The 15,442-nt window shown below is 42.4% G+C and overlaps 1 protein-coding gene across 2 annotated transcripts in view; it reads left to right on the top strand.

Moving 5' to 3' along the window:
- Positions 1-15,176, top strand: part of rlim (ring finger protein, LIM domain interacting) — a 57,343-nt gene extending 42,167 nt beyond the window's left edge. For both annotated transcript variants that reach the window (XM_060832466.1, XM_060832467.1), the window contains one exon: positions 11,432-15,176. In XM_060832466.1, the coding sequence (XP_060688449.1) occupies positions 11,432-13,140 (1,709 nt within the window). In that variant the 3' untranslated portion in view covers positions 13,141-15,176. The remainder of the gene's footprint in view (positions 1-11,431) is intronic.
- Positions 15,177-15,442: the final 266 nt, after the last annotated feature.

The raw sequence follows: 15,442 nt of genomic DNA, 5'->3' as shown, positions 1-15,442 counted from the left end.
TGTTGCCCCTTAGGTCTCTTTTATATCTTTCCCCTCTCAACCTAAACCTATGCCCTCTAGTTCTGGACTCCCCGACCCCAGGGAAAAGACTTTGCCCATTTATCCTAGCCATGCCCCTCAATTTTGTAAACCTCTGAGGTCACCCCTCTGCCTCCGACGCTCCAGGGAAAACAGCCTCAGCTTGTTCAGCCTCTCCCTATAGCTCGAATCCTCCAACCCTGGCAACATCCTTGTAAATCTTTTCTGAACCCTTTCAAGTTTCACAACATCTTTCCGATAGGAAAGAGACCAGAATTGCACTCAATATTCCAACTGTGGCCTAACCAATATCCTGTACAGCTGCAACATGACCTCCCAACTCCTGTACTCAATGCTCTGACCAATAAAGGAAAGCATACCAAACGCCGCCTTCACTATCCTATCGACCTGTGACGCCACTTTCGAGGAGCTATGAACCTGCACTCCAAGGTCTCCTTGTTCATCAACACTCCCTGTATAAGTCCTGCTAAGATTTGCTTTCCCGAAATGCAGCACCTCGCATTTATCTGAATTAAACTCCATCTGCCACTTCTCAACCCATTGGCCCATCTGGTCAAGATTCTGTTGTAATCTGAGGAAACCCTCTTCGCTGTCCACTACACTCCAATTTTGGTGTCATCTGCAGACTTACTAACTGTACCTCTTATGCTCGCATCCAAATCATTTATGTAAATGACAAAAAGTAGAGGACCCCTTGTGGCACTCCACTGGTCACAGGCCTCCAGTCTGATAAACGAACCCTCCACCACCACCTCTGTCTTCTACCTTTTTGAGCGAGTTCTCCCTGTATTCCATGAGATCTAACCTTGCTAATCAGTCTCCCATGGGGAACCTTGTTGAACGCCTTACTGAAGTCCGTATAGATCACACTTACCGCTCTGCCCTCATCAATCCTCTGTTACTTCTTCAAAAAACTCAGTTTCTTCTGCTCCTCTGATGCTACCTGACCTGCTGTACTTTTCCAGCACCACCCTTTTCAACTCCCATTTATATCTTGCCAACTAGAAAAAGATCCAGTTATTTCCTGTTAGCTAGCTAGCATTCTATCCATTAAGACCATAAGAAATAGGAGCAGAATTGGGTCATTTGTCCCATCAAGTCAGCTTCAATCATGGCTGATGTGATCTCTGGTTTATTCTGCTGCCCCCTCCCCATAATTCTTTATCCCCTTATCGACCAAGAACCTATATATTTCTGTCTGAAATACTCTCAATTACATGGCCTCCACAGCTTTCTGTAGCAGTGAGTTCTACAGATTAACCACTCTCTGGCTGAAGAAATTCCTCCTCATTTCCTGAGGATGTGTCCTTGGGACCTAGTAGAAACATCTTCTCCACATCCACTCTATTCAGGCCATTCCATGTTCGGTCAGCTTCAATCAGATTCCCCCTCGTCGCAAAAGTCCCAGAATCCTCAACCACTCCTTATATGACAAACTGTTCATTCCAGGATCGTTCTTGGAAACTTCAGCTGGATCCCCTCCACAGCCAGTGCATTCTTTGTTAGCTACAGAGCCCAAAACTGCTCTTTATTCCAGATAGTTTGTCCAGACCCTTAAACAGTATCAAAACTACATGTCTGCAGTTGCATTCTAGCCTTGTTGAAATGACTACGAGCATTGCATTTGCCTTCCTATCTGCCAGCTGAACCTTCTTAACTTTAAGAGAATAGTGAACTAAGATTCCCAAAGTCCCTTTTGTGCTTCAGATTTCCAAAGCTTTTCCCCATTTAGCTCTATTCTATTGACAAAAATGAATAACTTTCCCACATTGTATTCCATCTGCCACTTCTTTGTTCACTCCTAGCCAGTGCAAGTTCTCCTACAGCCTCCCTATATCCTTAACACTGCCTTTCCATCCATCTCTCTTTGTGTCATCTGCGACAATGCCCTCTGTTCTTTCATCCAGTTTGTATAATGTGAAGAGTTGTAGTCCCAACACAGAGCCCTGTGGAACTCCCAAGTGTCGTTGGCTGTCATTCTGAAAAAGACTTCTTTGTCCCTACTCCCTCCCTCTGTCAGTCAGCCAATCCTTTATGCCAGCACCTTGCCCCTAACACCCTGGGTTCTTATTTAGCAGCCTCCTGTGCAGCACCTTGTCAAGGGCTTTCTGGAAATTCAAATAGATCATTTCCACTGGCTCTCCTTTGTCAAACTTGCTCATTGCCTCCTTCTAACAGATTTGTTAGACATGACCTCCCCTTGATGAAGCCATGCTGACTCAACCGATTTTTACCATGCACTTCTAATATCTTGTACTTTAATGATTAATGCTGTTCTTATAATTTTTCAGCTCGACCTGATGTATTTTCTGAACTTGGATCATTTATCTCTATTGAGCTAATGCCTCCAATAATTAATATAATCATCCCTCTACTGTTTCTTAGCCTCCTGTTCTTTCTAAATGCCCTGTACCCATCAAGCTTCAGGTCTGAATCAATATCATCATGCAGTCAACTCTGTGCAATGGATATCTGGTAGTACAACAGAAATAAGTACAATCAGTTCTTCTGTCTCATTTTGAATGCTGTTAGTGAGATGTCAAGCCTTTAATTTTGCTATTTTTATTATTTTTATCACCTGGCTTTTGATTTACATTAAGATATATACTCACTGTTTTTCCATCACACTCTTTAAATTTCCCATGTTAATACCTTTCTCTCTCGCCTTTATTCTTTGGTTTACCAAATCTTCCCAAATTTAATCCCTTGTCCTCACTATTTTGTTTTCTGCACTCCCTACTGACCTCGCTATGATGCTTGCGTGAGCACCTGTCCCAGCACAATTCAGTTACAGATTGCCTAGCACTGCAGATCCTCTGTGCCCAGACCCCACAAACCTGAACCCCTATGTCTCCCCCACCAGTGTTTGAGTCATGCATTTATTTCTCTAACCTTGTTTCATCTACCCCAGTTGCTCGTAGCTCAGGTGATCATTCAGAGATTCTTTTCTTTGAGTTCCACTTTTTAATTTGGAGTAGAGTAATATCTCCCACTTGAGAAGCAAGATTATTGAGAGAGATTAATGATGATGGTGAAACTGTTTTTGATTGTTTTAAAACCCCATCTGATTCATTAATATCCTTTAGGGAAGGAAATCTGCTGTCCTTATCTGATATGGCCTGCATGTGACTCCAGACCCACAGCAATGTAATTGTCTTTCAATTGCCATGTAAAATGACCTAGCAGCCCACTCAGTTGTATCAAGCCATTGCAAAATCTCAAAAGGAAGAAACCGGACAGAGTGCCTCACATTGCTTTAAACATCATAAATTACAGCAGCAAGCTCAGTGATATTGATCCAAAGTCCTGCTGACTAACATCTGAGGGCTAGTGCCAAAAATGGGAAAGCTATCTCTGTCTAGTAATCAACACCTTAAAATTGACGTAAGATATGATTCCATGGCTGTGATTATGTCCCTAGTCATCACCATTGCCATCCCTGGATATGCTTTGTCCCACTGTCAGGAGAGACCCAGCAGAGGTGGCAGCATAGTAGTATACAGTTGGGAAGGAGTTTCTATGGGAGCCTTCAACATTGACTTCAATCCCTGTAAAGCTTCATGGCACCAGGTCAAATGTTGTCAGTGGAATCTCCTGATTACCAAGTGTTGCCATCCCTTAGTTGATTAATCCTCCAACTGAACACCGCTTGGAGGATGTCTGTCATCAATGGATCAGATCTAAATTCTGCGTCCTGCCCTAACATGTCCACTTGTGAATGATGGTGGGCAATTGAGTAGTTCACTGGAGGAGGGGGCTTCACAGAATTTCTTAACCTCAGGAATGTGGGAAGCCCAGCAATCAGTGCAAAAGATAAGGCTGAAGCATTTACAACAATCTTCAGCTGGAAATGCCAAGTGAGTCATGTTGGCATCTACCAGAGGTTCCCAGCATCACAGCTGTCAGTCTTCAGCCAATTTAATTCACTCTACATGATATCAAGGCACTAGATACTACAAACTCTGTGTACCCTGACACTATTTCAGCAATAATTTTGAACACATGTGCTCTCGAACCTTCCACGCCCCATTTGCTGAGTTTTCTGATACAGCTACAACACTGGCATCAACCTGGCAAATTTGTTCAGATACATCCTGTCTCCACGAAGGAGGAAAAATTCAATCAGACTAATGGCTGCCTCATCAATCACGTTTTGATGATCAGCAAAATGATGAAAGGATTTATTGACACTACTATCAAGCAGCACTTGCTTAACAACAACTTATGTACTGATGGGCAGATGGATTCTGCCAGGGCCAGTCAGCTCGTTGTCTCATTCCAGCTTAGTCCAAGCATGGACAAAATTCCAGAGATGAGATGAACGTGACTATCCTTGACAGGCCATGTTTGAACAAGTGTGGGATCAAGGAGCCATAGCAAAATTACAATCAATGGGAATTAAAGAAACTGCTGTTGGCAATCGTGCTCAGCAACAACAACAAAAACTCCCATCTTCCTTTGTGGAGATTTGTTGCTCCGCGACATCTCTGCATCTTCCTCAAAGTAATGTCTTCGGCACAACCATCTTCAGCTGCTTCATCAATGACCTTCTGTCTGTCGTAAGGATAGAAATGGGGATATTCATTGTGCAATGTTCAGCACCATTCATGACGATTTGTGCTGACGCAATGTGTTCAAATCCAGCAAGACCTGGGCAATATCCAGGCTTGGGCTGAAAAGTGGCAAGTAACATTCACACTGCACAAATGACAATACCATCTCCAACAAAAGAGAATCTAGCCATTGTCCTTTGGCATTCAGTGGTATTGCCATCACTGAATCTTCCACTATCAATATCCTAGGAACTAGCAATGGCGCGGCTTGTGTAGTCTCAACTTATTAATTTTTAATAAATAAATACTGCTACTCAAACTGTACTGATAGTAATGAAACCTTACGTTTTGCAATAAATGTCCTGGGCTTTAAAAGATAAGGTGATTGCGCATAATATTGCCAAGTCGCCAATTATCTGTTTCAAATGTCTCCAAATGTTATTACTATAATACAATTTGAGGTTTGGTGTGCTCAGACCTGACCACCTGCAGGTTCTCTGTCACCCCCTGTGCAGACTGTCATTTTCCTTAATGCTGATAAAGTTAGAAAAGGAACAGAGCACTTCACTCCACTCCTCTCCTCATCTGACTTCCTTACCAAACTTGGTTTTGCATGCACTCAAGGCAAGATTTGACCAAACGTGACACCTTTTAAGCCTAGCAAAATTGAAGTAAATGGAAATTGCAGGGTGGGGAACCCTCCACTGGCTGTAGGCATATCAAGCACAAAGGAAGATATTTGTGGTTGTTGGAAGCCAGTCATCTCCGCCTTCGTGGAAAACTGCAGGAATTCCTCTGAGTAGTCTCTTAGGTCTGACCATCTTCAACTGCCTTATCAATGACTATGTTTGCTCCTTTAATAATTAGAAAGTTCTTTTACAGTTCTGCAGTGTTAATATGAATGCCCAAATTAGGAGCAGAAATAAATGATTTGCCTTTTCAAACCTGCACCACCTTTCATCAAGATCATGCCTGATTAGTTTGTGACTCAAATTCCATATTCCCATCTACACCAAGTAACCTTTTGATTCACTCACCAAACAAAAATCTATCTACTCCCTTAAAAATATTCAATGATCCCACTCTCATTCATTCTACAATGAATGAATAGTTCCAAATTCACAGAACCTTCTGAGAGAAAAAAGACATTTTATTAATCTCTCCTGAAAGGATGATAAGCAAAACTCCTAGTTCTGGGCTTGCTCCCACAAAGAAAACACTGTTTCAATATCCACCTTTTTGAGACTGTGGTCACCTGTCACTCTTCATGTCAGTGAATGCTATCGCAATCTGTCCACCCTTTCCTCGTAAAACAACCTATTCATTTCAGGTATGAATGTGATAAAATTCTTTTGAACCTACACCAATTCATCCTTCCTTAAATAAAGGCACCAAAAGTACACATTGTATTCAATGTGTCATCTCATCAATGCCCTATGTATAGCTGAAATGTAAAATTTGCCCTTCAATGGTCAGTTCTTGTGATAAAAGACAGCATCCCATTAGCTTTCTTAGCTATTTGCTGGTACCTCATTACATCCTGTTTACAATATAATTTCCTTCTTATCTTTGTGTCATCTTCAAATAGTTGCCATCCCTTCGCTCCCCTCATTAACTGCACATGTAAGGTGGTGGTGAGCAGGTTGTTGGATTAATAATCCAGAGGCCCAGGCAGATGCTGGAAGGTAAATTAATAAATCTGGAATTGAAGTTTAATCTAATGCCGACTGTGAATCTGTTGGCTAGTAATCCAACCCTAAAGTTGGTTCTTGCACCAAAGTGAATTCTGCTTTCCTACCTGGATGGTTCGCATGTGACTCCAGACCCACAGTAATGTGGTTGTCTCTAAAAGCCCCCTAAAATTGTCTAGCAAGCTAGTCAGCTGTATCAAACTGGTAGAAGGCCTGAAAGAAAGGAATGAATGTGGACACACTGACTGGCATTACTCCAGGTGAACAGGAAATGGCATCAGCCAGCCCTTGGCTATCTTTTATGACTAACATTTGGGACTTGTGCCAGAATTGGTTGAGCTGTCTTATAGAGCAGTCAAACAGCAGCTTGACGTTATTTATAGGATGGGATTCCTGGTCTGTGATCATGTTCAAAACATCATAGCCGTCCCTGCAGCTGTCCTGTCGCCAGTATAACCCATCAGAATTGACGACATATTCGGTCGAAAGGGCTTTGCCGCAGGAGTCCTCAACATTGACACCAGGCCCCATGAAGTTACATAGCACTGGGGCATGAAAACCTGCTGGATACTACCCACCATCTACCTTCGGCTAATGAGTCTCCATATTGAAAACAACTGGAAAGAGTGTGAGGGTGACAAGGGCACAGCATATACTGGGTTGAGGGCATCAATGTTTATCATTGGGATTGGTTCAGTAGCACTACTGCCTACTAAGTTGACCAAATCCTAAAAGTGTATCCAGGTATGTGGTAAGTGGTGAAAGAACCAACAAGAGGAAAAATCTTGGCATGATCTCATCCTTACTGATCTACCTTTCATAGATATATCTGTCCATAACAGGAGTAACACTTCTTGTAGAGATTATCTCATTTTTATATTCAATATACTCTTCTATCATGTAGTACCACTGAGGTAAATGGGACAGATTTCTATTTAGGATCTCAAAACAAAACCACCATTCTGAGGCACTGTGAACTATCAGAAGTAGATTTGTATTCAACTATAAATCTGTAATCTCATTCGCTAGCCCACCTCCCCCTATCACTTGCTCAGCAGTAGCCTGTTCATTGGCATTGAATTTGCATTCCACCAGGGCCACATCATTACAGCATTGATACAAATATAGCTGAACTCCCAATGAAGAGATAAGGTGAGAATATCCTTCACAGTAAGGCAACATTTGACAGACTGTGACATCAAGGAGCCCTAGCAAAACTGGTATAAATAGGTATCAGTGGGACAGCTCTGAAAACTGTTTGTTTGGAATAATACTTTGTGAAGAGGTCAGGGAAGGAAGGAAATCATTGTGGTTATTGGAGGTTAATCGCCCCAATTCCAGTCATTGCTGTAGGAACTTTTCAGGTAAGTGTCCAAGGTCCAAATGTCTGCTTCAATGAACATCCTTCCACCACAAGGTCAGAAGTTGGGATGTTCACTGGTGGCTGTAAATTGTTCAGTTGCAAATGATCATGTCCATATTCAGCAGCACCTGAAAAATATCCGGGCATAGATTGGTAATATTTGTGCCATAGGAGTACCAAGCCACCATCATCATCAATGAGAGAATCTATCCATCAGCCTTGAACATTCAGTTGTATTGCCATTGTTGAATTCCTCATAATTAGCATTCTATGCATTACCATTGACCAGAAACTGAACTGGATTGGCCATATGAGTGCCGTGGATATAAGAACAAGGTGCAGGCTAAGATTTCTAGGACAAATGACTTCCCATACCCTGTCCACCATTTAAAAGGCACAGATCAGAAGAGTGATGGAACACTTTCCATTTCGGGGATGGTTATAGCACACCACCCAGGACAAAGAGCCGAGACTCCATCCATTACCTTTTAACATTCATTCTCTTCACCATTGATGCAGAAACCTGCCACGGTTCGTTTGGCAATACCTTCCAAACGTGATAGGTACCACCTTTTAGAAGACAAGGGCAGCAGAGATGTGTGCAGTACCACCTGCGAGTTCTCCTCCAAGCCACTACCGTTCCGACTCTTTATCGCAGGGTAAAAATCATGGAGCTCCCGTCCTAACAGTATTACATGTGTACCTGACTTTTCTGGATTGCAACAGTTTGTTATCACCACCTCAAGGGCAATTGGGATGTGCAATAATTGCTGACTTAGCCAACAATGCACACATCCTGTAGGTAAACTTAAAAGAAAATAAATCTGCTTTGTATCCTAATTAAGCAATTTTTGCACTCTTTTGGGTTTGCTATCAGTTGCTCCTTAAGTTTTTATTTTAAAGATGTTTTTATTGTTGACGTGTCAATCGAAAGGATGGGTTATTATTTTCTAAGTGCTAAGAAGGTCCCAAATTATTGTGTTGCAGAACAATTTCTAATTGTAACCTGTAGTACAAAGACTCGAGGTCAAGAGAGAACAGGTGGATAGTTTGATCATTGAATGTTGTTTACTAATAGATAATGTTACAGAGGAGAATCCAAAGGCTGAGTGTAAATGCTTCCGTCCATGGCAGCTTTCTGTTCTTGCTGTATAATGCTATTTCGTAAAGGCCACTGAATCTTCATTTCTGTTTTTTTAACCTCGGCCATCCCTGTAATAATGTAGACTTTCAAAATTAGATATTTGCGTACTGATCTCTACATTGCAGAAGCTGAGCATCAGCTCTCCCAATACTACCACCACCTATCTTCCACGTCAGTCACTGACCTCATTTAACCTGGCAACTTCTTTCACCTCCTCTCCGGCCTCCAAGCTGAGTCCCCCAGCCCTGAACAACTCGCTTCTACCTCCTGAGAATCCACAAATAGGACTCCCCAGGCAAACCCATTGTTTCAGCCTGCTCCTGCCCCACAGTCACAGAACTCATCTCTTCATACCTTGACTCTAGTGTTTTCTCCCTGGTCGCATCCCTGCCCACATATACCCTTAATTCCTCTGATGCTTTCTGCCAGTTTCAGAATTTCCAGTTTGCGGGCTCCAGCTGCTGCCGCTTTACCATGGATGTGTCGTCCCTTTACCCCACTAGGATGGTCTCAGGGCTCTCTGCTTCTTCCTGGGGCAAAGGCCTGAACTGGCCCCACCCACCACCACCTTCCTCCGCTTGGCTGAGCTCATCCTCACCCTAAACAGCTTCGCTTTTAACTTCTCTCATTTTCTTCAGGTCAGCGGGTTGGCCAAAGGTCTCAAAGGGTTGGCATAGGCCCCAGTTATGCATGTCTCTTTTTGGTACGTGGAACATTCCTTGTTCCAGTCCTTTTCCGGCTCCCACCCACACCTCTTGCTTCATTGTTGATGCTAACGTTGGTACTGATTCCCCTTCCCATCTGGAATTGGAAAAGTTAATCAATTTTGCTTCCAATTTCCACTGTGCCTTCACTTTCACTTGGTCTACCTCTGACTCCTCCCTTCCATTCCTCAACATCTCCATTTCCATTTCTGGGGATAGATTAACCACTAGTATGCACTATATAAACATACCGACTCCCACAGCTAACTGGACTATACACCCTCGCAACCTATTTCCTGGAAAGACTTCATTTCATTCTCCCAGTTCCTTCATCTCCGTCACATATATTCCGATGAGGGCAACTTTGACAAGGGAGCCTCCGAAATATTCACTTTTTTCCCTCAACCATGGGCTCCGCAGCACCATTGTCGATAGGGTCCTCAGCCAGGATCTGACTCATCTCCTGCACTTTAACCCCATGCCCCTGTCTTCCCTTCTGCAACAGCAATACATTCCCCTTGTACTTACCATCCCACCAGCATCCACATCCAGAGGATCATCAGCTGCCTTTTCTGCCACCTCCAGCAAGATGCTACTTCCAGACACGTATTCTCCTCCCATATCCATCTTCTGCAGGGGCTGTTCCCTCTGGCACACCTGGTCTATTCTTCCTTCACTCCTAAAAAAAAAATTAAAAACTCCCATGACACCTTCCCCTGCAACTGCTGAAGGTGTAATACCTACCAATTTACCACCTCTCTCTTCAGTGTCCAAGAGTCCAAATATACCTTTCAGGTGAAGCAGCACTACTCACAATCTAGTCAACTGCATTCACTGCTCACAATGTGGGTCTTCTCTATTGGGAGAACCAAGTGTAGACTGGATGATTGCTTAGCAGAACATCCACATTCTGCCTGCAAAAAAGACCCCGAGCCTCCAGTTGCCTGCCACTGTTCCCTGTTCCCTGGCCAGCATCTCTGTCTCTGGTTTGCTGCAAGCTGGAAAAACAACACCTCATTTTCCGCTTGGGGACCCTGCAGCCCTCCAGATTCAATATAGAGTTCAATAATTTTAGAGCCCGAACTCCCCCCAAGTTCCAGCCCCCTACCCGACACACTAGGTTTTTGTCATTACATATTCTGCCATTGCACACTACCTATTGTTAGCCACAAACAGTCTCTGTTAACAGCTATTAACCCTCCCAGCCAGATAGGTACCAACCCCTTTGTCCAACTGTTCTCTCTTTTGGTTTCTATCCTTACCTATCGTTTACTCCTTACCCCCTTCCCCACCCTACCTTCTGCATATAAACCAACATTTTCCTAGCTACTATCAGTTCTGAGCAAGGGTTACCAGGCCCAAAACATTAACTTTGATTTCTCTTCACAGATTTGCTGAGCTTTTCCAATACTTCCGTTTTTGTTTCTAGTTTACAGCATCCGCAGTTCTTCTGGTTTTTATTTTAGAAATTTGTTAATTCGTTAGAAGTGTACGAAACTTGAGGTTTCTTGTGAGGAGGCATTTCAGAATGTGGGAGGGGAGTGGTGATAAATTGGGAGGAATCATCTTAATTGGGCAGTAACTTGATAACTGGAAGGGATGAAAAGAAGGCATTTACCAAAAGAATGAAGAAGTAAATGAATTATTTATTTTTACAAGCGTGTCAGTAAATTACATAACTAATATTGGAGGCACATTCCTTAAAGGGCTCGTGGATGTGGAAAGTGAATAATATGCGGCAATGGAACTGATCAGAGAGCTGTTTGAGACAGTTTGTACAGATGACATAATCTTTCTCTACAATTCTAAACCATCATGCTAGATTTTATTCCAACAGTGTGGAGGGTTCATATCATTCAGTGTATCAAAAGGATCCTGCAAGAGGGATGTACTAAATTGTTTAGTTACTAATGAATTTTTTTTGTTTTGCACCATAGGTACTGAGGGTTCAGAAGAAGGATCAAGTGGAGATTCTCTTCTCGAGTGGTTGAATGCTTTTAGGCAGACGGGGAACACAACGAGAAGTGGTCAAAGTGGGAATCGTTCCTGGAGAGCAGTCAGTCGTACAAACCCAACAAGTGGTGATTTTAGATTCAGCTTGGAAATTAATGTCAGTCGGAGTAGAATTGACCAAAGTGCTGAAATGGAAAGTGAGCAACCTATGGACACTTCAAATGTGGAAGCGACAGTACCTGCGGCAGAAGAAGCAGTGACCCCAGTACCATCCGGAAATACAAGTGCACCCTCACCAACAGCAACGCAACCACCACCACCACCACCACCTGTAACAGATCCACCAACGGCTATGGCAGAAGATGATGTTCAGAATGAACCTGAAAGATCTGCTTCCACTGGAACAAGACGAAGTCGAGGACCAAGTGGAGAGCTATCTTATGAAAACAGATATGAACTTTTGAGACATGAGCTTGAAACCCAAGCTCAACATCAAGGTCGCCCAAGAAGTGGTAGAAGTAGGAGTCCAGAGCGCCGGAGGTCATCTAGAACGAGGAGCAATCGAAGTCGGTCACCCTTGCATCAAGTCAGTGAGGGGACGAGTAGATCACGGCGTCAGGGACTTTCCCAGAGGTCTGATAGATCTGTTTCAGAAAGTGGAACAGAAGGAAGTTCCAGAACTAGACAGCATGTCATGTCCAGACAGAGTCGGGTTGGAGATGGGGTGCAGTCTGAAATAACAAATCATGTTCCTGTTCTTGAGCCAAATGAACCTAGAGAGACTTCCCAGGAAGCTGCTGACTCTTCAGAAGCCGTCGTCAGTGATCCCTCTGTAGCTGGGCGCCGACCACCGACCATTATGTTAGACCTGCAAGTGAGAAGGGTGAGACCTGGTGAAAATGCAGATAGAGATAGCATAGCTAACAGGACCCGGTCACGATCCCAAACATCCGACAACACTGTTGTATATGAAAGTGAGCGGGGTGGCCTCAGGCGCACATTCTCCCGCTCTGAACGAGCAGGGGTGCGAACTTATGTCAGCACCATTCGTATTCCTTTTCGCAGGATATCTGATTCAGGTCTTGGAGAGGCTGCCTCAGTTGCCCTCCAAACAATACTACGCCGGATAATGATGGGTGGGGAACTGAGTTCCTTTGTGGACAGTGACAGCGATTCTGAATCTAGCAACAGGGGCCAAAGTCAAGTGCAGGATGTTTCTGAATCGCAAGACAGTATAAATGAATCCCCAGGCATGGCTTCTGAAGGCAGAACGGGTGAGCAACAGGCAGGGGAGCAGCGGAATGGCAGTGAAACAGATAGCATAACTGGAGCTAGGAGAAGAGAAGGTCAGCAATCTCGAGGCTTATTTGGTCTTGAAGAAAGTGGTACTTTGCCCATACTTAGGCTTGCTCATTTCTTTCTGCTCAATGATGAAGATGAGGACGATCAGCCCAGGGGACTGACTAAAGAGCAGATTGATAACCTGTCCACGAGAAATTTTGGAGAAAGTGATGCGATTAAAACCTGCAGTGTGTGTATTAGTGAATACACAGCAGGAAACAAGCTGCGCAAGCTACCCTGCTCTCACGAATATCACGTTCATTGTATCGATCGCTGGCTGTCCGAAAACTCCACATGTCCCATTTGCCGTCAGGCTGTTTTAGTTCGCACCACTGGTGAAAGTGTTGGCTAGGGTACAACCTCCATTGGTTTGTGCTCCAGTATTGATGTAACGTAGAATTAGCTAGCTGTACCAAACAGTGAACCATATAAAATTGTACTTCAGAATGTAGTGGGGAAATTCAAAATAGCCATACCTAATACGTTTACCTGGTCTATCCTTTGTGTAAGGAAAGGCTTTTCTCTTTTTGCTAATCTTTAGTGAGGATTTGGGCACTTCTTAAATTCCTTCATTTGTGAGTGTGCAACATTGCACTGTTTAAAGACAGGAAATTTTACCATGCTTCGAAACCAACTAGCGATCCTGCATTTAGGACACAGCTTCTGATATGTGTGTGTGTTGGTGTAACCTATTTTAAGGATGTGTTCTTAGCATGGTAAATAAGTAACTTAACCTTTAATGCTTTGCTGCATCCTTCACTCATTTTCTAAAAGTTAAATTCTTGCCCTGATTTCTTTTATGTTTGTGCTTCATTTGGGTTAGCTATATTGACTTTCAAGGTTTTCATTTTTTGTAATTTTTTTGATCAATGACATTTCCTTTTCTGATGTATGATTTATGTGCACACTTAGTGTATTTTAGCAATTCAGGATATTTGTTCACGGTTCATTGCAGGATTTGTGTACTTGCGAAGAAATTGGTCACTTTAAAATAAAAAATTTGCGATGTAAATTGTCACTACTCGTAAAAAACTGTCTAATTTACTGAACATCTTTAATGGACAGATTGCCTTATTCTACAATATATATCAAGTCTATGGGACAAATTGGAGACATACAGTTAAGTCTTCGGTGCAGTGGAGTTATTTATTATCCTTTTTAAAAAAAAACTCAAATATATTCCCACCTTTTTATGGAGTTACTCTGGGCCTCTCTTTTATTGATTTTTGCCTTTCCACCTTTCATCTCCAGGCTTTTAAGAATATTTTAAAGTGTGGAATGGCCCACTAGTCCAATGATGCAGGCTTGCACTTTTGCCTTTGGGAAACTGGCTGTTTTTGATTTCTCTACAGTCAATTGGAACAGCAGCAGAACTGTGGATGCGCTAGCCGCTGACCGCATTTCTGCCACTTTCCGAAACTGCGCTATGTAATCTGTGCCTAATAAAAGACCTGTGACTTCACAGCTTGCCGCTTAAATGACATTTTGGTATTGTTGCAACCCTACAGTATGTCTGTGGGCAGGCTGTGTGGCACTGCTCTGAAATCCTGATGGAATATTGGTGACTTCTGTACTTGCAGATCTGGTCTGCAAGCAATGTAAGCTCCAGTGTTCAGTCAGATGAAAATGTTGCATTTATAGGATGTATGGGGAAGGATGTTACAGTGTGATAAGACACACTGGAAATTGCAGTTTTGTAACCATGAAATTAAAATATTGCAGCTGTAATATAACTGATGTAACTGAATTGAAGAATCATAGGGCTTTTTTTTTTAGGGAGGATAGCTGTTTTTCTTGGATACATATGCACAGGATAATGGAAAGTAATGTCCTTACTTATTGTGTTGCCTATCCTGATGTGTATGGAAGACCCATTTTTGTACAAAAATGACAAGATATTAATGGTGTCCTGTATAAATTTTAAATGCCAATATTGTAACGTGCATTTGCATTACCAAAATAGTTTAGTTCCACAGAACAAATGTTATTAGAAAAGAATGATGCTATGACACAAAATAGGAATCCCACAGACTGTGATCAATCCTGCATAAGGCGAACTGTATAATAAAGATTCAAAGCAAATTAGGAGACATATGCTTTAAGAAGTCCAGGGAGAGTTCTTCCTTCAGCTGCAGGAGTCCTACCAAAGTGCATATACTTTGGTTTACTGTACAGGGCTTGTTTAAAGTGATTTAGTTTATTTATGTAATCTGTTGTACCAATTTTTGTAAATTAGTAACTGAGTTTTCATGCAAAATTGCAAGTTTTATTATCCAGTCATCATTGAACTTTTCTGGGAGAAGAAACATCAAATGCAAATAGGCATTATCTTTTGACATTGACCATTTTGAAGAGTTGGGTTATTCATAAATGTTAATAAAATATTGCACGAGAAAACAACTTGCACTGTTTGTCTGAGATTTATTCCTTTGCTTTCCTGCTCCTTTTGATTTTGGATTTCTGTTTGGATCACCAGTTATTCATGAACTAATTTGTCTGTTAATATTACTGTTGTTCACTCTCTCAACACTCTTCATGTTCCAGAACATTGCACATTTAATCTTTGCATTTATGCGTTAATTAAAGAACCTTTTTAAGGTTTTTGTGAGATCAGCATCAATCATCAATTGGGCAATTTTATTGCAATGCTTTTT

Source organism: Hemiscyllium ocellatum, chromosome 11 (genome assembly GCF_020745735.1).
Source record: "Hemiscyllium ocellatum isolate sHemOce1 chromosome 11, sHemOce1.pat.X.cur, whole genome shotgun sequence".
In the NCBI taxonomy this organism is placed as follows: domain Eukaryota; kingdom Metazoa; phylum Chordata; class Chondrichthyes; order Orectolobiformes; family Hemiscylliidae; genus Hemiscyllium; species Hemiscyllium ocellatum.
The sequence above is the reverse complement of the archived record's forward strand: the minus strand, read 5'-3'. Positions and strand labels throughout refer to the sequence as shown.